Source organism: Amblyomma maculatum, chromosome 11, assembly GCF_055883805.1.
Source record: "Amblyomma maculatum isolate TAMU_Amacu chromosome 11, ASM5588380v1, whole genome shotgun sequence".
Taxonomy (NCBI): Eukaryota; Metazoa; Arthropoda; class Arachnida; order Ixodida; family Ixodidae; genus Amblyomma; species Amblyomma maculatum.
In genome coordinates, this window is record NC_139354.1 from 124331391 (window position 1) to 124356755 (window position 25365).

Below are 25365 nucleotides of genomic sequence, written 5' to 3' on the forward strand. Positions count from 1 at the left end.
ACACTCTCCCCGATATTATGTTCGTAACTTCTTAGACGGTCGTAAAGAGTCAAAATAAATATTACAGAAGAGGTGTACTAAGAGATGGAATCTAACTTACGTGTTCCGGCATTTGATTATGTAGAATTAACGCATTGCCACAGGTGTGCTTCTTTAATGCACTCAAAGTATACATATTTAGACAAGAACCCTTAGTTGTATTTGACTGGTGTAGCTTGAGTAAAATTGTATCAATAACTATGATGTTTTAATGTGTTAGCCAGTCAGGGGATGAAGTCATAAGTTTGAGAGCTCTATAATACCTCCCAATATATATTTAAAATATTCTCTCAGCGGCCGTGTGGTAAACTCTGTGTGATGCAAAGCCATCCTACTTCTCCATATACTATGCAGGCCTAACGCAATTACTATATCATAAAGAATAACGTCTTTATTTTCATTCGGCAGATATCGGCCTCCGTGAGGGTGAAGTGGAGAATTTCTTAAGAAACCTTTGAAAAACGTCCCTCCCGGAAGAAAACTACGTCCCAGCAGCCTAAGAGAACATGATAAACGGTTCCTTCCTCTTTTGAATAATAGAAGTCGGCCCCCAAGCCACTAAAATTCCTTTCTCTTGCAACCGCACTATAAATGGCAAAGTGTTGCTATGTGGTCTCAAAAATAGTATTTTGATGGCATGGCAACAAGCCGCATTACTTGCTTTTACTTCGCAGTTATTCATTTTAATAATATTTGTTAGTTCCCGCATCACGGCCTTTTCTGGTCCACTTTTCTGCTGCCTCCCTCGCATCCGCACTCTACTCCATCAAACTGCCAGGTCGCACTTGCTGAATGTTTTCACCGTTCAGCATCTCAGCTGATTGCCGAGGATTTGGCTGACTGCGCAGCAACGTTTTTATGAAATCAAATTTAAGACGCCGATAAGTATAAATGCAATATTGCTAAAATCAAACTGACCCAGTAGTTTAAAAAATGAATCCACGCTTCAGGTTCGCCTTGAAAGTAAACCCGATGGCGCCTTTAAAAGCGACTTTTAAAGTGGAAGCTCTGCTATGTCGTTCCGTAGCTTGGTCGGCGTGTTTTTCATGTGCTCCAGCAAGGCGTTGGCCGAAAGCTGACCAGGCCACGCACTTACTGGTCGTACAGTTGCCTGAATGCACGTTTGGTCGGAGCTGCCAAATCGCCGCTCTCCTCCATAAAAGGGTAACATGAAAATCGGCCTGCCATGGCAATTCAACTCGTGTTGCCCCTAGGCCGCGGAATAACGTTCATACGGCTTGGCTACTGTGGGCGCTACATGAGGGCTGGTAGCCTGGGCTATCGCTTCATACCGCGGTGCTCGCTTCTTCTACACCGTCCACCTGCTTCTTCACGCAGCTGGTAGCCAATGGCTATAGCGTACTGTTCTTATCCCCTACCCCCGTTACTGCTGGCTATTGCCTATACGCCTTTAGCGCCTGGAGTGTCAGTTCTGAACAAAGCCGCTGATTCGTTAATCAATGTTGATAACCTCCCCCTGCAAAATGTCCTCGGCACCTTTGTGTACTCCAGATCACGCTGAAATGTCCTTGAGGTTCGTAGACATTTGTGGAGGAGTTGCACCTATTGCTATGTCTACTTAGGGTTAGCCATATTAATTCTTTGCTTATGTTTTCATTCCGTACATTTGTCGGAGATCTTGTCGTTAATGTTTAAGCTATTTATTATGGTTAGTCTCGCATTGGCAAGGTTCTAAACAAACGTTGCGTTAGAAAGTTATACCGAACACAATTCGTTCACTGGGCGCCCTTCTACCAAGGTCGGCACCAAGGACCCTTTGCACCTATGCGTTGAGTACCCGACCAGCATTCATTAGGCCTCGATTTTAGCCACAAAGGGATTAATTGTTTGGTGCGTGAGGTCTTCAACTAAAGATGCAACTTCGGAATCCCGACTGTTGTCGTTGGAATAGCCTTGAGCTTTCTCCTAAAGATATTAAATGAAGACAGCTGTCGCACATTTCGTTCCTCAGAAACGAACTCCAATATACAGTAAAATACAGTGTGACCTCGACGTAAATCTTTTAACTGTGCACCTATAAGTGAGATAGGCAGTGAGCCGCATTTTCCACCAAATATCTTATTAAAACTGTATAATAAATCATGGAATCAAATTATTTTAAGATGTTAAACGTTGTCGTGTCTCCTCGTTAAGAAAAGGAATCCTGAGCCAAATTCTAACCGCCTTCATCATTATTACAAAATACGAACGAAGTTTAGCAGAGCTTCTACACGCGTAACTAGGCTCAAGTTATGCTTAACTCCTCCTCCCCCATACTTTTTCATTTCCTTTTTTGTGATTTCTCCTCAGGGAGCAATCTCGCCGCTAACGTTTGGCTGAATTGGGAAACTATCCTAAGCCCATAGCTTTTTTGGGGATTAGAATGAAATTCCATCTGTTGGCCAAGTGATTGTGAACATCATGACACTTTAGGCAAATCTGGAGCGTTGCCGACCACTGCTTGCCGCGGTGGCGGCTTTTCAATGAAAGAACGTGTGTATGTTATCGCATAAAAGCAACCATGAACTCCATTGCAATTTTTGGTCTGCTCCTGGGAGCGTCATTTCCTTTTCCTGCCATTTCATCGGTTGGGTTGCGCGCGCATTTCTGAACGAGTCTTCGTTGTCTTCTTTCCTTCAATAAATATTCAGTTTAGTCCAGCCTTGTATTGTTCTCTTTCCTGAGGCTCATTGTGATGGTTTCTTTAGAATGTTTACGTATGCAGTGGGCTGCCTAATATAAGAGTGGCTTTATAAAAACAAAACAAGAAACATGCATCTTGCGGGATGCTCATGAGTTTAGATGTAAATTATAGAAAAATTTTTAGACTGATTGAGCTGTTATTTTCTAGCGGTATAAATTCGACCTATCAGAACAATACTGTCGCAATTACAGTGGAAGATCATCGTTGGAAGCCTCGATGTTTCCCTTTCGGAATAGTGCATTGAAGCATTTCGCGTAAAATCCTCACCAACAAAATTGGAGTATGCAGACTTGTTATAATCAATTTCTCTTCAGTGCTGAGATAAAAACTAATGATGAAGCGAAGTGAACGGATGTTAAGCAGTACTTACCCATTTTTAACAAATGTTTGCAGACAGGATACGGCTGAGAACCGACGCCAATATTTAGCGCCTGTTTTCTGACTTCCAATGTAAACCATGTTTTTCAGAACCGGGCATTTCCTTAAAATGGGTCGTTTTTAATTCAGATTCGATGACACAACTAATGTCCCTTAATATTTTCAGCTAGTACGGTCCCGTAAACTTTATATTGATATTTTTGCTCACGTTTGGTTTATTTATTGACCAATACAATGTTAGAACATCCCACAATCTACGCTTTATTATGCCGTAAAGGATCTTAGCCGGCCTTACTGAGTTCCTTTTTCCTGAGTTGTATAATATTGGTGGTAATTAGTAGGCTTAAATCAATTACCTCATTAAAATGTTAACGCAGATTTTATGATTATTGTTGCAAAGAGATTATAAGGCACACCTTTTAAATCAAACGTACTAAGCACCACCTTCCGCATCGCATTAACACGTAGAGAACTCACCGAGCATTGCGTGCCATCTGGATATCGGCGATCGGACATTCTTCCATTTGCAACACACCAATACATACAAGGGTTCACATTTGACTGCAATAAAACATGGCGGTAATAGTAAATTTTTTTGCTGGTTGCTGGACTAATAAATTTTGCAACTGGCGTGTTATGGGCTACAGTATCATATAAGGTTTTAGCAGCCATTTATTTACAGCTCTTTATTTCAGCAATGCAAAAGAAATATTCGCCTACCAATAGACGCTAGCCGCTTCTTTTTATTCCCTACGTGTCAGGATAATTTGTGGCTAGTATAGGAATGCCTCATGAAACCGCGCAAAAAGACGATGAACACAGAACAAAGCGACGGGACGAAGCGCGGCCAACCGCGCTTCGTGCCGTCGTTTTCTTCTCTGTCGCTTGTCTTTCTGCGCGGTTTCATGATGCACAGATATTTTTTTTAACACGCTGCGCTTTTACATAATCGAATGTTATATGTCTCATCTAATCATGCAATTTTCACTGACTATTATTTTTTTCCAATTAGATATAGTTTCTGGTATATTATCACAGATAATTTACGCTTTCTTTCCCGAGTACTTCAAGGCTTCATGTCCACATTATAAAACTCGAACCGTATCTCATTAGGTATTACCGTCATAGGCCTTCCTGTGCATGGAGCAGTAGCAGAGTTCGTATGGCGCTTAGGCAGTCCAAAATCTGCAAAAGAAAAGTAACCTGAAACATTCCGCTTCTTATGCCTCTTAAGTGAGAAACAAAGAGATAGGTACATTGCAAATACTATAAGTTACCTGTTAGCCTCCTAAAAGTACGAGGTCCTCTAGTGTAACTATCAACCCAAATACTTTTAGACGATGGATGTTTCTGCTTTCAAAATTGGCAGCTATCCCTTTCACCTTTGCATCCCGACAAAGGAAAGGACCTTCACTATTCTGTACAAATATCTGTATTCATCCTTAAAGAGAACTCAAATCTCTGCGCAAAAGATATCATGCCCAAACTAGAGTCAATCTTATAAGACAAGCTAATGTGGCCCGGATAAGTGAGGAAATACTTTTAGCGTTACGAAGACATGTGTTTCAACGAAACTTGCGGAAAACTATTATTTGGACAAAAATATAATTCTGCTTTGCTCTAGTTTAATTATAATTCTGAATTTTCTGGGATATATACATCAAAAATAGTTTCGATTGTGTCTTAGAACCAAATGCATATGTTGTAAATTTTTGAAGCAAAACGCTAATAAGCAGAAGAGTGACTATAATCTTTTCGTATTTTTTTGCTTCCAGGTATTCTATACCAACGTCTACGACGTGTGTACTTGTCTCGCCTCCAGAAGCGCTATTTCGAAATGTGTAACTTGCATCATGGATAGAAGACAACGAAAGTAACTTCATTATCCTGTCTCGTGCGTTTTCATACCTCTGGCCATGACCTTGATAAAAAGGTGGCTAACATTATTCCTTCAATTTCGAGCTCAGGTTATAAAACAATTCAGGCTTGTTTTGTGCACATTTTTCTTCATTCTATATATAATATAGTTTCTAAAGCGGAAATGCTTGCCAGTTATAGCCGAATGGTTTGTGATGTTTACCTTCAAGTAATAACTTTTGGGTAAACAATATAGCATCGACATGCGCTTATGCTAGATGGTGTATGTATATAAAATAGTTATTTAACAGTCAGAGCATATCATAGTCTTTTCATTGACAGTACACAAGTGTGGGATTAATGCAAAGTCAACATTGATTTGCAGTTGCTATGTGGCAGCTTATACGGCCATTGTACAAGTTAGAAAAAGGAAAGCCGGGCTTACCGGTGAGTACCATAATAACCCATAGAGAAAGCCAGAGTGTTTTGGGTATTTGAGGCATTTTCTATCCGCGACCAGCCTTTTCTGCGCTCCTTGCTATAAATGCGAGTGCTTCAGCGCAGCGGAAATATTTACAGCTGATTCTGTTATTCAATGCATACAGCACCAAACTTGACCTGTAAACTGCCGTCAGATGTTTTTCTCTTCATATTGATCAGCGTGTGAGAATGGGAAACCAATAATTTCAATTTTGATATTTCTTACGTCCCATCGCTCATTTTAGGCAATCTATGTCGTGAGAATAAAATATAAGCCGACAGGCATATATAATAAGAAACCAAACAATGGTACTTAACTAAAATATTTTTGTTACCGGCTGCTCTAGACCATCTGGACTGTTTTTGTTTTGGGGGTAAAATGTCTCATACTGCTCGCACCCGTGCCTATAAACCCAAGGTTTAGTGGAGAGACGTGGCTTTGTGGAGAAAGTTAAACACGCAGTATATTTAAGCCAGAGAAATCAAGAAAGGATTTCTTTACAATACTAAAATCTATCTTTAGCTAAAACGTGTATTTATGCGCGAGGTTACCTCATGTTATTAAAATATTTCCATTTATGAATATAGGATACTTGCTAAAAGTTGTTGTTTACGCTAAGTATCACTATCGTGAGCAAATTTAGGCTACAATTGCCTAGCGTTTTGTCATCTTCGCTCTCTTCATTCTACATCCCTATATGAATGTATCGTTTTCGACACCAAATGATATCTGAACGGGCGAGATGTATCAATAGTATAAAAAAGCTGTGACGACATGGAATTAAAGTATCTCACATCGCATGGAACGCGCAGTTCACTCGCGATGCGAGTCCCGGCCAAAGGAAATCCATCATTGAATCAAAAGCCGGATTGATGACGTTCAACAACCTGGTTTTGGGAGTCTATTCGTCTGTTGACAGCTGCTGAGAGCATAGTTTCTCACCGGTGAAGGTTTTTTGTGTAGTAACATCTGAGCCTCATAAGAGCCCAAAAAATGTACCCACAGGACTCTCTTTGCGGTCGTGGAGAAGCTAAACGTGAAGCTGGTTAGAGATGATGCATATGGAAAGATTTAGACCATGCTCTCCTTGGCGACCATTTCGGGACACTCAACCCTAACATCTTCAAATTCGAATCGCATCGCGTGAAGCTAGCCTAGCAGGGGTGGTTGAGAAACTCGCGATGTTTGAATTGGTAGTCCTAATGATTAGTTCACAAAGGCCGAGCGAGATAATAGAAACAGTCCTAAAAGGCGTGTTTTACTTCGGGTACTTACTGAACGAACGGTCGGCCTTTTCTGTGTTGTCATCACCTAGACATGAAAAGAAGAAAGGTAGGCTTTAAAATTGATAAGCAGAAGACTGAAGGAATGTTCGATAGCCTCGGGAAGGAACAGCAGCTCACGTTATGTAGAGAAGCACTAGAAGTAGTAGGCGAATATATCTACTTAAGGGAGGTAGTAACTGCAGATGCGGACCATGAACACTAATCTACTAGAAATTGAAGGCTCGCGCTGAATGGCAAATCGTACTAAATCCTGATAAATCACTAATCATGTATGTTAACAGGAAGACGAATATGATATGTCCTTACTACATAGCAGTTAAACAAGCTAATAGGGTACAACAGAAAAAGTATCTTGGTTTGACCTTCAGTTCTGACTTAAGCTGGACTACGCACATAAATAATGTATGCTACAGATACATTACATTACAGATACATTTTTTTGATACACATACAGATACATATAGATACAAATGCAGAGTAATATGGAGGCTCAGTCTTATTATCCGCAGTGCATCTAACTCCCAGTATAAAAACATCCACTTTTCACTTATAGGAGCCTGGTTAGAATATGGGTAACACCTGAATATGGGTAAGTTGCATGGGACCTCTACACAGCATCTCACAAAACAAAAATTGACAAAGTTGAAAGACTTGCTTCCCATTTTGTCTTCAATAAATACCGCAAAACCGATTCACCGACCGAATTATGCCGATCAGCCAACCTCGAAAAACTAGAATGCCGCACTAAGACAGAAAGGCTGAAGTATCTCTTGCTTCTAATCCATGGTCACTTCCAGATGAATACATCACACTGTGAGCCATCAGACATCGCCATAGTAAGCATTTTCCTGTGCCGTTTTCTCATAAAGATTGTTTTAAATACTGCTTCTATTCTAGAGGGAATAAAGAGTGGAACATGCAGCCTGACTTAATTGTAGAAAGTAATACTCTAGATGCCTTTCTTGAAAGCCTGAAATATACGTTGCATAAAACGTACCTATATAAAATCTGTCCCTCTGCATAATCAAATTCTCTTGTGTTATTTGATTTTCTGCTTTAGGTCCACTGTATTTGCTTGTATATATGTGTCGCATTTTGTACTTGTTTAAATGTGCTCCCTTCTTTAATGTGCATATTGTTTATTCTCCACACATCTAATAGACTACATAGGCTTACAGTATTATTTATTAATGAATTAATGAATGATTCAATGAATGAAATAACAAGAATAAGATTGGGATGGAGAGCATTTGGCATCACTATTAGCTTATCGGTATCACTCAAGAGGAAAGGTTACAACAGTTACATCTCACCTGTACTCATCTATGGGGCTGAAACGTGGAGACTAACAAATAGGGTTGTACTTAATTTTAAGACAACGCAGAGGGCTATGAAACGAAAAACGGTAGAGGCCACTTGAAGAGATAAGAAGCTTGCAGTGTGGGTCCGAGAAATAAATCACGTCACTGACGTTCGAGTGGAAATCAAGAAGAAGAAATGGCATCAAAATGACATGTATTGCGAAGAGAGGATAGCCTATAGTCGCTTAGTGTAACAAACTGGATTCTCAGGGAAGAAAACCTAGCTGTTGGCTGCATAAAGTTAGGTGGGTGGAGGAGGTTAAGAAGTTCACATACATCAAGTGGATGCAGCTAGCACAGTCTTGATTCATTGAAGGAATATGGGAGAGGCCCTCACCCTGGAGTGGGTGTAGTCCGGTTGATGATGATGACTATGGTGATGTCGGTGATGATGATGTGTATGCCGTGTATTCCGCCAAGCGTTATGGACGGAAGACATTCCTGAAATGAGGGTAGCGAAGTGGTGGGGGACACCGGAGAACGGGCGCAAGAAGGACGGTAATGAGGAAGATATATGGGTTCCCGCAAGGCACACTGCCTTTGTCATGCGAGCTGCCCCTGTGCGCGTCTGGGAGCAGCGGTATACCTGCAACGGTTTCCAGTTTCAGTAACCATTCGGATCTCTGAGGAGTTGAACTACGGAAAGCAGTCAAGTATCCGGCGAGGAGGATTCTCGAAGGAAGAGTTGATTCGGAGGGAGCACGGTGAACGTGGAGACGACAAAAGAGACTGAACTCGAGTATTGAGCGGAGAAAGTGCCCTCTAAGTATAATGAAGTGTGCGCAAATTTGCGAATAAATAATCATAACCTGTAAAGCCCAAGTGTGGTCGGGCTACGTCGGGGAACGCCAGACGTTAGGAGCAAAGAACCTGCCTGACTGAGTGGGGACATACTATTCCCTCGTGATTGAGTAAAGAGAAGTAACTTCGCGTGGAATTCCTCGTGAATAATGATACTTCTGGCAATAGAGAGCAATTCCTCAGAAGTAAAGAAGTCATGACAGCCACTGCAAAGAAACACAATTACAGGCAAAAGCTGAAAGCGAAAAGGCCTTCTCGTTTAGGTCCCGATTGCCAGTTTGTCAAATGGTTCTTTTGAGACTGGAATCCGATAATGATAGTGGTGAACACTAAATATATTGTAATATGAGCTGCTTCAATGCCGACTTGGGAAAAAAGTGTGCTATAGTACATGTATAAACTTTAGCACGCGACAAAGGATTAGTAGATGGAATTGCAGAACAATTCTCAAAGGAAAGGAATTCGTTGGACAAGAATACCTTCCTTCGCCAATGAACGAACCGGAGATGCACATCCAAGAGCTTAAAAGTCGACACTAAGCGGTAATTAGCATTACTTAGACTTCACAATGTGTTCTGGCTCTAGTATTATGCAGGATTAGTAGGGGCCTGAGAGTATGCGACATTGTCAACCTTCACTGATCAAGTCTCCGATTCGCTGAAGCTGGAACAAAGAATACAAGGAAACAGTAAAACAGAATTTGAGATTGCGGGAAGCTAGAAGCAGGCTGAGTCTGGTTCGAACAAAACAGATATCTGCAATTTCATCCCGCACTGCGCGGCATATTTAAATGGCAAGATTGTTCGATAGCTGTTAGATCTCTGAGAATACAAAGGCTTGGCTACCAAACGACATGGCAAGATGCTCTACAACCTTATAGAGGGGATAGAAGTGGCCGAGTAGATCAAGCGCAAGAAAGAAAATGGTGGTGAGAGCTGAGCGCGCATTAAAAAGGGAAGTAGCAAATATTTGATCAAAATGAAAGAAGGAATTTGCAAATATTTGACTGAAAAATAAGGAGAACTGTTACAATAGACCGATCCCACCAACCGATCTGCGCCTGCGCCGGTTTTCCGGAAGTGGCGCCGCCGCCATGCTAGTTGTAGTCAGTCGTCAGCCGAACTACAGCCAGCTGCACTACGGCACCATTCCAATCAGCGTTTGTTGAGTACACGGAATGTTCTCGCACGTGTCTCCGACTTCACCATCGAGGAAATTTCGTCATGTGAGTACTTTACTAAATTGTATTGACTCTTTCATGAAAGCTCAACGTTTGAAAGTGTCTGCTGCTCTTCCTTTTCTGTTGATGATATGCGCCGAGCGTCGCAGTGGTTTTATCTGCAGTGTTATTCTAGATGACTACAATTTGAGATATGTATGAGTACTATTCTGATGTAAGCACTTGTTTTGCTCCACCGTTTTCGCTCACGTGCATTGCAATGAGTGTAACGTTAACGTAGCTATGAATATAGGAGCACCGCGTAACTGTTGGCGACAGTCTTGAAATGCGGGGTCGAGTAATTTGAACCCTTGATGGTACTTACGTGGCCATCGCGCATAACTAATATTTAGCCGCCGTGATATCTTGAGGTCCGTTAGTAGGCTCGGTGACGTTTTTTATTTGTCTTAAAGTGAATAGTCTCGCTACTACTTCGAAATCTTCAACTGCATAGCCTGAGTCAAGTTTATCAATTTCGCATTGGCGAATACGCGTCATTCTTTATATAAGTAGACGTAATAATATTTTATTAATGATTCAGACTGACGGATTAGGTCCAAGCTTTAAGTAAGCGTACAGAAGAAATAATGCGCGTGGTGACGCATTTGTTCTGGATTGGGTTTTGCATTATGATTTTTGTCTTATCCCTGCCTTTTCTTTTCACTACTGTCATCCTATCATTAATTTGATATTTAAGGTTCCTTGAAATTGCAACTTAACATATTTAGAATTGCCTTATTACAGCTTTCTTAAAGCATTTTAAGTGAACCTCAACCTCACAACAGTACCTATCCTCAAAGAACTTTAGGCAGTGCCTGAAGGATAAAATCAATGGAAATGAGAAATAGCATTCATTGAAGCCTATGTCTGCTCTAGGAAAATGTAATTGTTATCAGATTAACAGCACAGTGTGACACAGGATTGAATAGATATCTGCAGGGTATAAACGTTATTAAATGAAGGTTGTGCAATGTTAACAATACATACAGCTTGTTTATTAACTTAGCTTATATTTGGACTATGGGACACTGATTGTCTTGTGCTACCGGTCTTTTGTCTTAGTGCTGCATGGTGTGTAAATGCTTTTGTTCCACTTATGACAATAGAAATGCCATGATCAAAATAGGTAGTCTCAGAAAGTGTATAGACTGCAGAAAGTTGAGCACGCAGTGTTCGGTTTGAAATTGCACTGGCATGTCGTATGACTAGAATTTTTACCTTTTTGACAGCTGTGCACGGTTTTGCAATGTCACGTGGACTACAGAACCACAATGGTCAAGGCTGAACCCGTGAAACGCGGTCACTGAACCCTTTCATCGGAAAAGAGAACATTGTCAGGTATGCAAACTTTATATAGTAAGCTGTCATTGCTCTATAAAACTGATGAGTGCCTATTCAAAACCTGAGACAGCATGACCCTGCTGAAAGGTTTGAGGAAGTTTTTTTTTTTCAAACCAATAGTGTGGCGCTACAAATTTCTTATTTTAGTATGAAGTATTTGCAAGGTTTTTACAGAGCTTGACATTATTAACTTATGATAACGCTGTCAGTTTTAATCTGCCTGTCGCTTTTTCTGATTGTTCAAAATGCATCCTATGGGTATCCTTTCATTTGAAATGGAGTAATGCTTAGAAGTGCTCATTTTGTTACTTTGTCTGTTTTATAAAGCAGCACCAAGGTTTCTTGGTGCCTGACGTTAGTCAAAAGAGTCCTCCTAAATTCCCTTTTTCAGGTGTACAGACCAGATTAGAGCTCATGTGAAGAAGAAACTTCTCTATTTATAGAGCTTCTATAATGCTAAAAACTTTAGTATGCAAGGTAACCGGGGTTCTACCCAAAACATTTTGAGAGGTGGATGTTTGTGGACCAATGAAAGAGGGGGGGGGGCTGTTTAAATGGCCTCATTGAATTTTTGAGGACGCTTCACCATACGATCTGTGGCTTGAATGTGTACATGTACATGCTTGAAAAACCGTATCGAAAGCGAAACTAATGTTGAAGTTTATTTTTTTATGCAGGTACATTGAAAGCAAAGGGGCCCTAAAACATCGAGAGAGTGGTCTGTGGCTTTTCACATCAGGCCGTTTACAAAAGTTGACATTTTCAACTGAAGACACATCACAGATCATAGTAAAAGCACATGTGCTGGCGTTTATGGAAACACGGACAACATATAATGTTGGGGTCAAGCTGCTTAAGTGTGATGGAGAAGTGATAAGCTGCAACTATTCATGTATTGCTGGGAAAGGCGGAGTGTGTAAGCATGTGTGCTTTGTTTTGTATGGAGTAATGCACATTGCACAGCATGATCTTGCTAATGTACCAGATGCTGTAGCATGCACCGAAGGGGAGCGTCAGTGGTACAATCCACGAGGCCCAAGGAAAGTAACAGAGAAATTTCAGCACATTGTTTTTTCAAAGGACACCACTGAAAGACTAAGCGACGCACCAAGGCATCACAAAAGAATAGCAGTGCTGCAAAGTGAGAACATGGATTTGTCCACATTGCGCCTTATAAACCTGCATAAAAGTTTAAAACAAGCAAATTGGATTGCTTCGCAGATGTCCTGGAAGCCAACGACTTCATCCCAGTAAAACGAAAGAAAGCTGAAAGTTCAGACCCGGAAGATGTGCGTGGACTACCTGCAAGGTGGCTGGAACGAGCTAAATAGAGAGACGCTTTGTTGATATACACAAAGGCAGAAATTGCCGCCTTAGAAGCAGCCACACGAGTTCAAAGTAGTTGCCTCCTTTGGCATAGATATAGGAAGGGCATCATTACAGCATCACTGGCACAGAGAGTGTTCACTTGGGTCAAAACATGTCAAACAAAAATGGGACCACATGATGCCCCAAATCTCACTGCTGCAGTAATGGGAGGGAAAAACGATAGGGCAACATTTGCTATAAAGCGGGGACTATTGTGCGAGCCTGAAGCCCGACAAGCCTTTCAGGACCAAAATGATACCCATGTGGAGCTGGAAATTAGTGAGACTGGCCTCCTTCTCTCACGGGAGCACAGCTTCCTAGAAGCAAGCCCTGACGGTCTTGTGAAGTGCAAATGCTGTGCACCACGGCTACTAGAAATCAAAGTTCCTCTCAAGGTTGAAGTCTTTGCCAAAATGCAGATGCGTGATGGACAGTTAAAAAAAGCCGCAAATATTATACGCAAGTGCCAGTCCAGATGTGTGTGACTGGCCTGAATTCCTGTGTACTCTTGGGGTACAGCAAAGAAAAGTGTGCGCGAATTTTCGTGCCCTTTGACAGTGGTTTCTTTTCAGAGGTAGTAAAACGTTCCAAATTTTTTGCTACTATGTATTTGCTACCCCACATTTCCAGCAACTGCTGAAGTACTGTATTCTGAAGTTTGGACAGGAAATGAATACAGCTGTTTTTTTTTTGTTCAGTACTTTCTTGTGTAATTGCATGTGATCAGCAGGATTATGGATCTGAGAGGACAGGTTAGCTGTTAAAAGCTACCTTTTATTTAAATAGCCTAACTGACCGCCGCAGCTGTGCTTGTAAAGTATATTTGTATTGTGGGCACTCTTGAACAGCATTTGTACGTTGGCATAGGTGCACTAATAAATTATTTAACTGAGAGGACAAAGAATAAGGCACACTGAAGCAATCAGGAATAATAAATTTCATTGCTGGATTCTTTAACATGGTATTAAACCTTTGTCTGGTTCAAAATTGAGCATTTTCTGGCTGACAATATAACATGAATGATAATTAGCGACGTTGTTCTGACACTGTTAAGTTGCATACAGTCTTCAAATCATAGTGGTGATGTGTGAAAGAACTCCTAAAAAAAATCCAAATTTCACCGTTCACTTAAGGTAAATGATACTTTAGGTAACACAGGAGCCACGTGTAGTAAATATGAATGCTCTCTTGCATTTAATAATTTTACATAAACATCTCTTAGACAAACTGAATAGCTTATAACAAAGCACAATACATTCTTTGGATTTCAGATGTTTTGTTAACCACGTGACCATGCCCCGTCATGAAAACTGTTTAGTGACTTATGTGCTCGAAACATATTATACACATCCTTCCTAGTCAAAGAATGACACCCACTGTGCTGGAGCATTGCCAGTATACTGATGACAAATAGCTACCTTTTTACCGTTTTATGAGGGCATTGGATTGCAGATCATGTTCAAACAGACCGACTGCGACAACAGCAGTTAACTAGGTCTGTTTTTCATACATCAGTAATATTCTTTTTTTTTGCACTGGTACTATGAAAAGTTCAGTGTACTGAAAGGAAATGGAAACAATGTGCTAGAAAGCTTGTGCTCTGTACACAATGACCGACAACATTGAACATGCTGGAATCTTTGGGGAATGCTAGCACATTAAAAGATGAGGATGTTAACCTCTTGAAGGATTGAACTGTTCAGCTTACTGTCTTTTCTGTATACAAAATGTATATATGATTATCGCCAAAGTACTTGAAGTAACCAAATAATCGGGCTGTTCTGCAATGAACTATTCTCACAACATTGAGTTGATAAAAAAGTGCATATAATGTAACCAACTTCTGTGTACAGCCTTCAGAAATTATAAAACGTTTGACTTGGTTAAAATCACAGAAGTTGTGCAGACATTCCTCAACAAGGTGGAGAGGAGGAATCTAAAAAGGTAATGAAAAATCATCAGTTACACAGCCATGAAAGTCCTTCATGGAGGAAGTGATAAAATTACATTAAGGAAGTGTCAGAAATGAGGACATAATTTAACATCCCTGACTTTCGGCCTCTTTTTATCCTCTCCCGCAGCGTAGTATTGATCGGGAAATCACAAGCCACAAGAAATGAGTGCAGTTAGTCAGAGAACATATGTCGGCTCATGATATCATGGTTGAAATCTAGAAGAAATGCGCAATGACCGGACACGTAATGCAAAGGAAACATAACTGATGGTTCCTTAAAACAGCAGATGAGATTCTGAGAAGGGGGCAAGCATAGCAGGGAGTGCCGTTTTGTTGACGGATGAGAAAAGAGGTTGGGGACATGAGGTGCTTGCAGTTGACACCGCACAGGGTTCATTACATTAATACAGAAGTGTGCCCTGCAGGGAGTATAGGCTGATAATGGTTATGTGAACCAACAAAAAACATGGATCTTGATCAAGACATGCATGAGCCTACTGGCACAGCCTTGCATTGCAAACACGAAAAGCCTGTTGTAGCTAAGTGGTTAGGGCGCTCTACTATTGACCAGAGAGACCGAGCACAAAATCCAGCTGCTGCAGCAGCATTTTGATTGAGTTGAATCACAAGGCACTTGTATACAGTGCAACGTCAGTGCACATTTAAGAACCCCAAGGTGGTCAAAATTGTGTTGTAGCCCTTACCTACAGCATCTCTCATAGCCTGAGCTGCTTTGGGACATTAATCTCCATAAATCAAATCAAAAAGCAAACACTCAGGATTCACACCTGCTCACAGCAATGGTTCATCCGCGAAGTTAGTCAAGAGTGCACAAATGTGCAACACTTTGTTCAATTGCCCAGACATGCTGCTTTGGAACACTTGGGAGAGTATTTTTTATGTCTTGATCCTCCTGATCACTCTTTCCACGTGTATCCGCACACTAGCAATTAGTCTTGTCTCATTTTCGTGTTCTTCTGAGAGCTGAGGCCGTCCTTCCGGGAATGGTGGTATGTTGAGGTGCAGGGACCGCTGCTTGCACTCTTCCTCAATAGTGAATCCCCTGTGAGCCATCACACTTCGCCCTAGTGCAAACTACTCAAACACTCCAGAAGAACTTGTTAGTGCTTTGTCAGACACTCTCCCGGAAGCCAGGTCTGACACATATGTCACAAATCCATTGGGGCTGCACACAACTAGTCCCTTTACAGTATTATGATCTTTGTATATGTAGTACGTTTCACTTTGGACCCGGAACAGATGGTGTCTGGATGAAAATTTTAGTGCAGTCAAGTATGCTGTCAACAGTTGTGTAGCCTTTGTCGATGAAGGCTTTTGACCTGCACTTGTCGCATAGTTCTGGTGGCATTCAGGTTGGGACCTATAGAATGAGTAATGAAAAGAGCTATATTTGTACTCTATACATACATATACAGTACCCGTTTTACTGCAATACTACAAGGCCCCCTGTGGATGTTGCATACCCGCCAATTCTCCTGAATTGTCCGGGAGTCTTCCCAATTTGATTACATCTTGTGATTGTAAGGGCGCTACCTCAAATCTTCTGAAAAGTGGCCGACACAGCCCAGCATTTGTTTTTCTATATTTTTTTTGCATCCTATAGCTATAATTCTATAACATCCTATAATATAACCATGCCGAAAAGCAGCGCAGGAGCGGTTAGTCACCAGCATGCACCTTGAATCTAGATAGCGGCCGCCAGCACCACCATGAATGTGAGGGACTGACGGGAGCTGGATTTTCCGGTCTGGCTTTTCTCTGGCTGGCTCGTGCATTTAGCAATCCAGTTGTTATATGATCTCGGGTGCGCTAGTACAGTGTTTGTGTTTCCCCGAGTTGGAACGACTGATGGTGCTATCAAAAGCCAAGAAAAATTTCGTTACAGAAAAAAAGTACTTGCAAGTATTCTTGGAAGAGTTCCTGATGATGCAATAACACAGAGATCAGTTCAAAACAAGCTAGTAGACCGCCACTCTCACCTCTTTCAGATATCAGGCTCAATAATTTCCGACTAGTTGAATTAAAAAATATGCCTCCCCCCAACCCCAGCAGTCTCCCGAATTTTCATGTTACTAGGTTGGCAGGTATGATGTTGCGATTCATCAAGACCATAAAAAAGAAAGAAGAGAAAAGGCACAGTAAGGAACATCATAAAAAACAAATAAGGGATGCTGACATACCTGGCAAAGTCTATAGTCCAAAAAATCCAACCATGTTGCCCAGATCCTTGAGAGAGTGGTTTTAGAAACACCAAACCTGTTAATAAAACATCATTTATCCAAAATGTGCCCTTCAGTAATTTGCAGTTGCTCGAAAACAAAATAAGTGAGAAGAGGAAGCTACTAGAACAGTTAGTTGAAAGATTTCATAACACGGCTGTTTAAAGAACTTTAGTAGCAGAGGCGGGAGATATAATAAGGTACCCTTAGCTTAGCTTCCAAATTCCATGCGGCATTCAGTGGAAGTAATTGTTAACAAAAGCAGCACTTGGTAATGGTCATTTCTTTAACTTACTGCTGGCACGCTTACGAGTATTATGTGCCCCCCCCCCCCCTCTCAATGAGACTATCTGCTGATATGCACAAAGATTTCCTAGAATATTAATGTCTGTATAGGAGAAGCATCATGGTCGCTGAAGCCATCAGGCATCTCATGCACTGCTAGAATCTACAGTGCCAACATGCTTTGCTAAAAGAGCGACATCATATTGTGGAGACCTAACACATTACCCACGGTGCTCACTAGCCATGCAACCCCTGCGTTATTAAAAATCAAGTTGCATGATCTCAAACAACAGCTAAGGATAATTAATTTCTAGCTGAAGATTGTAATTTGAGGTACACTATGCTCTAAGGCATGCAGCAAGTAGCTTTACAGAGCATAAGCAACTAAGGCCATTGTACAGTGAACAGCTGTTCATCACAACGTTTTAAGAATGTAATGTGCTAAACTTTTCGGACATTTTATTAAGAATCAGTGTTTCTACACTGAGATAATACTGTATAAAGAGTAATTGCATATACTGCAGCTGACCTTTTCATAAAATCCTACAAGCATACTGTGTATGTGAACCAAATCAAGAGTGACTGTCATAATGGGTTCTGCACTGTGCAACAAGATACACCAACGTAATGGCATAAATAAATACTCTTCCTATTTAGTCTTCACAGTGGGTTCATACAAAATGTTTTCCACCTAATATCCTCATAAACAGGTAGGAAAAGATTTTTATGGGTCACTGTTAGCAACCAAACAAAAAAAAACAAATAGAAATGGCTCTTAGTGCCAAATAAAATGTTTCAAGCTTTAAATGTTGACAGCCTACCTGTATGCGAGATCAAGGCCATCAAGACCCAGCCGTGCCGCATCAGGACAAGCACAAGTTGAGTCTTCAAAGGCAGGGTGAACTTTCTGTCCTCACTGCAGGTTTCTTTCATCTGCCAGAACTGAAGACGTTTTCCATCTGCCTTTAAAACGGAACAAAAAGCCTCCAAACGCTCGCTGTACATGAAGCCTGTGTAATAGCGAAGCTTTTTCACATCTTTCTCAAGCCTTTCATACGAGTTTTCAAATATTCTGAGCAGCCTTAGTCTTGCAAGTTCTTAATTGTTTTTTGTATAGACGACAGCTCGAGTTTCAAGCCCCTGTTCCTCCGCTGAAGACGATCACACAACTTTTTTGTTTCAGTGTGATCAAGCCGACTTCGTTCCAGCTGGAGCTTTAGCTCTGCCGCTTGTGCATTTGCTGCTTCAGCTTGTTCCACGAGGTCTGTCACAATGTGCTTCTGTTCAGAGACGTTCTTGACAAGGTCATCCTAACTTATATTCTGGCGGTTGTACGAGTGGTCCAAGAGTATGTTCGCTTCAGGCTCTAAATTACAGTTGCTGTCATCGCTGCTGCTGGCAAACGTGGAGACTTCCTGCCCAGGGTGTTCGGTAGGCACAGTTGAGGTGTTAGTTGTTGTTCCTAGACGCCGAGAAGGCAAGACTTTATTCGGACAGCAACACGAACATACAAGCAACAAGGATTCAGTGGCTTCGGTTTATAAAGGAAGCCTGGGTGCAACCGAGGCATGCTATTGGCTAGCGCTACGGTCGCACACGCGAACCATGACTGCGTACATCAGATAGCGGCACACAGTAACCAAGCGGCACACAGCTTCACATGATTTCGGCTTCACATGATTTCACATTGACTAAATATTCCCTCTTGTTTTTTATTCAACAGTAAAATTAATCTAGCCATCTCCTTCTGTCAAACTATCCCAAAAATAGAAATGAAGTATACGTAAACATGACATGCTGTCTTTATTTCCTCCTTGCGCTCATTTTACCTCAGTTCTTCTCAGCGGCCGCCTCTTCTTCACTTTTTGCTGTCTAAGGGGGAAAATTGCGGGAACACGGATCATGTAAGTCTTTTTACCCCCTTCGAAGTGGGCACTGCATACTCTGTCTCCCGTCGTTTGCACAAACTTTCAAAACTTGGGTAGATAGAATTTCAGCAGTACAGCTATAATACTTATAAGCATGGCCAGGGCTAGTCCACTGTAATTTATGCGTTTTTGTATGCTCAAGCTGTTTACCTTTATTGTTTACCTTCACGGCGAACAGCACCGACACTGCGCAGTTCGCACTTTATTTATTTATTTATTTATTTATTTATTTATTTATTTATTTATTTATTTATTTATTTATTTATTTATTTATTTATTTATTTATTTATTTATTTATTTATTTAACAATACTGCCGCTCTCAATCGAGAGCCTAGCAGACGGGCAAAACGCATGTTATGTTACAAGCATACAATATAAAAGAAATGAAAGAATTCTAAACAGTTCCAATAAATGCGGACAACAAAGTATACAATTTTTGGAAAAAACAACCGAACAATACTCGCAACAGTATGGCAGCATTTCATAAAAAACAAACAAACAAAATAAAAAGATAACAATAGTCGGTGTACCCCATATTATTCCTATGAATTGTTAGTAACGTGTAAAGGCAACCGGGAATAAAAGTAAGAAGCATTAATTGTCTCTTGTGATTTACTCTAGTTGGGTTACGAACTGCGACAATGAATTTGTGTTTTTTAGAGATGAGCTTAGCTGATTCCATTCTCTTATCGCGCGAGGAAAGAAAGAGTACCTGAATGCGTCGTTAGAAAAAGAGTATTCCGTTAGCGCATGCTCGTGGTGGTGCCGTGTTATTCTAGACAGTGAATGCGATATGTACGTAGTTGTATCAATTTTGTACTGGCCGTGTAGTAGTTGATAAAGAAATTTTAGTCGGGCTTGTTTTGCTCTAGTCGATAATGTGTTTAAATCTGAACGAGCTAAGAGAAGGGAGGGTGAGTCTGTACGCCTGTATTTGCTGTGAATAAACCTTGCTGCTTTTCTTTGCACGCGTTCGAGTTTAGCTATGTTAGTTGCTGTATAAGGAAACCAAATTGTGTTAGCGTATTCTAAAATTGGTCTGACAAATGTTTTATAGGCCAGAAGCTTAATATTCATTGGTGTGGTCTTAAGGCGTCTTATTAAATAAAATAATTTTTGTAGTGCTGTAGTCGTAATATTATTTATGTGTGCCTCCCAATTCATATTTGATGTCAGTGTTATTCCCAAGTATTTATATTCATCAACCTTTAAAAGTGGTGTACCATTAACGCTGTAGGTGAAGAGAGAGGATTGCTTTTTTCTTGTAATTGTCATGGCTACTGATTTTTTAACATTAATAGACATTTGCCAGAGGGAGCACCACTCGGATACCCTGCTGAGGGATTCGGAAAGGATGAGATGGTCATTGTGGCTTTTAATTTCTTTGTATATAACGCAATCATCCGCGAAGAGTTTAATTTTGCACCCTATATTATTCGTTATGTCATTGATATAGATCAAAAATAGAAGTGGGCCGAGAACTGAGCCTTGTGGAACCCCAGATGTGACAGAGACGGTATCAGATGGCGTATGATCGACTATAACGAACTGTGAACGATTTGTTAAAAAATTTGTTATCCAAGCTGTGTTGTTATCCAAGCTGTCTGTGTTTCCGCTTTAAACTCATAAGTGAGCTTGCCAATTCCCGTTATGCAGGCGTGTTTCCTACCAGTGGTGTAAATAAAACAACGTAACCCATGTTCAGGTCTAGAAGCCCTCTACTTGTAATAAAAGCACGCACTGATAATGAAGCAAAGAAACGGGGTACCTACAGCAAGAAACATCGGTGTGCAAGTACACCCGTGCTAACGATTGTTGATCCATTCCGGAATAGGAATACAAAGGGAAAGACACCCGACCATTGCATTCTTTGAAATGTTCAACTACTGATTTTACATTTAGATACAAGCAGCTGCAGAATTTACTTGGAAAAAGGCTCCAAGCATCCTAAAATGCTGTCTTACCTGCCAGTCTGTCCGGTCTTGTATATCCGCTGAATCCACGTCTGTCGAAGTTTTTGGTCTTTAGGAAAGACATAAAACCCGAGACCTTTGTCCCTTGCACTCTTGTTTTAGCACCCAGGAACGCAACAGGTGAATCCTCCCATTGCAGGATAGCTCCCCACGAAGTAAAAATCGTTTAGATGCGCGACGCATACGCAATCAGTGCGGCTGGAGCGGCCGGAGAACTACATCTACCATCATGCACCGTGGCAGCAGTAGCGCCGTGAAACTAGTCGGTTCGATCGGTCTATTGTGGATAAAGTATTTATTTAGCCAAGTTATACACTCATCTGTGGAGCTATCTCCGTAGAATGAAGACAATCAGTAAATATCAAAATAAAAACAGGTGCCCTTTCCATCGCTAGTGAATCAGAAATAAAATAAATTAGAAGAAATGCTAGTGAAGAAATTACCTTACGCGCCTCAGGTAACGGCACCCGACTGTAAAACCAAAAGTTCTACGTGGCAATAACCTCATAAAATATCATCTAATCGCATAGACTCTCATACGGTGCACATTATTATCATAAAATATCTTGCATAATTTATGATAACATGCAAGAAACTATGAGAGCTTATGCAATTTTATGCATCTTGTATGTGATTTCTTATGTGAATTGGGTGAGATTGTGTGAGGAAATGTGAGGGTATTGCCTCATACAATTTTTTCAATAGGGCATACTCATATATCTTGATGGCTGCTCGGGGAATTTAACTAAAAGATAAAGGCATCCTTCTTTACACCTCTCATCATTGTCACTAGGGTACCAGAACTCTAGTCAAAGAGGAAGAGTTGCACCAAATTGTTTTAGAGGACACTAAACAGTGGTAAAGCCTTTGCGAACCGGAAACAAAAGCCATTTGTCCCTAAAATGCCTACCGCGGTTATTTCGCCAACACGTTCCTGAGTCATGCAAGAACTCTACCATCATCCTCATCTATGCGCAAGACAATGTCAAGGATTTCAAATAATACTCATGATTTCAATATACTATTGTTTTCTTCATTTCTGTTTACTAAGTTACAAGGCAGTATGCTGGAAAGCGCCAGTTAAATGTTTTCAAATTTACACTATATAATAAGTTGTAGAAAAACACGCATCATAAAAAGTTCATATACTGGGAGAAATTCCCTCATCCAGCACAAACTTTACCACAAGCGCAGGACAGAGAAATTGAGGTTGAAATTCGACAAACGAAAACTTCGGATATCAGAGCATAAAATCCAAAAGAGATAAATTTCACAGAAATACGCCTTGCATGTTTTCATCTGTGCCAGGACGGTACCAAAATATTTTAGGTGCCTATTTTCTGAGCAGTTGGTATACAATTCAACTGTCAAAAATAAATAATGAGTTTGTTTCGTTTAATAACTACTGGAAGCGTACCATTTTATCAGTTTCTATTTTCCTTACAGGTTTCCACTCCATTTCAAGCATGACAAGCAGCTGCAAATTTCTTATCAAAAACAAACACGATAGAGGTTTCGGTCATGGAATGCCTAGGCTACAAAAGGGTTTAACATATCCATACTATGAGCGAACCATTGTGCAGCAGAAATTTGCAGTGGCGACCTAGCAAGCTGAATCATGACGGTGTTGAAGTATTATCTCTAAGCTTACTTTTCATGCAAGCACATAAGAGCGCAGTAAATCTCAACACATGCATGCTCGCCTTGTTCTTGTTCGACCAGTGCAATGAAATGAGTTTATTATGGATAAACTTAAAAATTTATAAGCCTTAACAGAGCCTTAAGCTTTACCAGAAGGCAAATGTAGGAGGAGGCTCAAGGGGAACTTCCCTTATGATTATACATGCTAGCACCTTAACACCGAATTTTCATTCTGCAAATATTTCTATACTTTAATAGAGTGAGCTCTACGACTGGGGTTGCAACTTCGGATTTCCCCTCGGTGGTTCCGAATTACCTTGACATATTTAATATAGGTGTCAACCAATACATGAGTAAGGTACTGTGCCTTCTTTACCCGAAAAAAAAAACCAATAGAATAAAACAAAAAATAAATCTGCGCATGAAAATATGTAATGTGACCTTGACCTAATTGGGCAGGGAACGTGGCACAGATACTGCTTATTTTTCCCCTAAACCAGTTATCCCCTGAACATTGCCGCGAACCCCACCGTCTCGGCTACGTTTCAATGGAGGCGAAACTCAAAGGAGCCTGTGCTTTGCTACGTCAGTGAACGTTAGTTGACCCGGAAGCAAATAAACTTGTTCCGTAGTCGTCCTGTAGGTCATCTGGTCCTGAATTTCTCTTTCGCTCTCACCCTCCTCCCTTCTCCTAAAGTGCGGTTCGATGGTCGATCGGTAATTGTGAGAGATGCGGCGTTAACAATTTAAAACAGATATACATAAAAATTATGGACAGATAATTCGGTATTCCAGGCGTGCTGTTACTTGCACTCATATTCGGAAGCTTCAGCTTCACCGTGATTCAAACCATAAAATCTTGTGCAATCTTTCTAAACCATGAAAACAATGCCCAACATAGGTTTTGTTCGTCTAACCAGATTCGCCATACTCCTGGCTGTATGAAAAACTATTACTTGTATCTCACAGGGAGGAAAGTTTGAGGTGGTGGCTCACCCGCCCAATGACAGGTGGGGTCCTCATTGCAGGAGTCTATTGGCGACTGCCGCGGCACTGGTCCGATCGATCCGGGCATATTTGCAGGGCAGATCGGCTCAGCCGAGCAGGACCTTTTGCATAGTACTGTTAGTTATGCAGACGATTACCTGGTATTTTTTACCAGCTAACAATAGCTGTTGACATCGGGAAATTCGTTGACTTGTTGAGAATAAATGGATTTGGCTTGAATTTTCCGAGGATGCCAGCACACAGTTCTTAAACCTATTGTTTGTTCACTCCAACAGATCATTTGTATTGGCCGTATAAACTGAGAATTGCGAAAGCTTTAGTGTAGTGTAGACATGGCACTCATAGCTAGTTAAGGATGGCCTAGTGGTGGCATGCGTTCGGTCAGTCCTATTTAAAACGGATACTCACAAGATGTGTTAGGATGTTGGGGCAAATGACTAGCATCATCATTATCAGCCTGACTATACCCGCTAAGGCCTCTCCCATATATCAGCAGTTAACCCGGTTCTGTGCTAGCTGCATCCACTTGACCTCTGCCAAGTTATTAACCTCATCCGCCCACCTAATTTTCTGCCGCCCCCTGCTAAGCTCTCCCTTCCTTGGAATCCAGTTTGTTACTCTAAGCGACCATCAGTTATCCTCTCTTCGCACTATGACTAGGATGACTGCCACGAAATCGGCGCACGTTTTATAGTCAGCGTGGCGTCGGCGTAGGATATTCCAGGGCATTGGCGAAATGTCTCCTGCGCGCGAGTGGAGACCGTAGCCTTGTACATATCGGCTTCACCCTCCTCATCCCTCGGGGGTGACGATGTTTTACTGTGTGTGACTCATTCAGCCCGAAGCTATTCGTCCTCTCCAGAAGTTTCGGCATCGCCTAACCGATGAGGACGCGCAGTTCGGCGGGAGAAAACGGGTACGCTTAAACGAGCGAAGTTACTTGTGTGTGCGCGTCGGGCTTTCCAGGTGGTAAGAGCCAGACGCGACGCGCACTATTTATTAAGGTCACGTCGCTTGTGTTAGCCAGCCAGTGTTTGAGCTAGAACTGTGTCGTGTTTGCAAGTGCCACTACTAGGCTGATGGGGCTCACCCCCTGCTGGGCAAGCCTACATCTCTGCGAGGGAGCGGCGCTCATCTTAAAGGGGCTCAAAACAGCTATAGCAATACATTTTCCCTATACATAGTGTGTGAAAGAATGTCGATGTAAAATAACCTTACCGCAAGAATCTTTGAAATTCGGCATTTGGAAACAGTGATTTGCAATCAAAATTTGAATATCGCGCCTTCACGGCTTTCCTTCTCCTTTCCAGGTTTTAGCGCGCGCAAAGGCCTGCCCTCCTCCACGGGCTTCGCAGAATGACACGTCACAAGTGACGCATTTGCCGTTTTAATCTTTTGCTTAGCGCCGCATGCCGCAACTTCTGGCCGAGGGCTCTTGTCGTCTGCTTCACCGTCATCGCCCTTCGGCGCAACTCAGAAGTTTTGTTGCCACGCTAATCC

At 41.4% G+C, this 25365-nt stretch overlaps 1 protein-coding gene and 2 pseudogenes across 7 annotated transcripts in view; 1 reads left to right on the top strand and 2 right to left on the bottom strand.

The window, feature by feature from the left end:
- The window catches only part of LOC146174893 (uncharacterized), a 126901-nt gene that overhangs the window by 86402 nt on the left and 15134 nt on the right, over nt 1–25365 (bottom strand). For 5 of the 6 annotated variants that reach the window (XM_084584101.1, XM_084584104.1, XM_084584102.1 and 2 more), the window contains 3 exons: nt 6735–6770; nt 4242–4306; nt 3599–3682 (listed from right to left, as the gene is read on the bottom strand). In XM_084584101.1, coding sequence (XP_084440227.1) covers nt 3599–3682; nt 4242–4306; nt 6735–6770 — 185 coding nt within the window. The remainder of the gene's footprint in view (nt 1–3598; nt 3683–4241; nt 4307–6734; nt 6771–25365) is intronic. The other variant, XM_084584100.1, reaches the window with a different exon arrangement.
- Nucleotides 12207–13320, top strand: LOC146174896 (uncharacterized; annotated as a pseudogene).
- Nucleotides 13460–22984, bottom strand: LOC146174897 (uncharacterized; annotated as a pseudogene). The gene is made up of 6 exons (XR_014702010.1): nt 21208–22984; nt 20670; nt 19139–19290; nt 18136–18772; nt 16991–17066; nt 13460–16170 (listed from the first exon to the last, which is right to left on the bottom strand). The product of XR_014702010.1 is annotated as an uncharacterized LOC146174897 (transcript).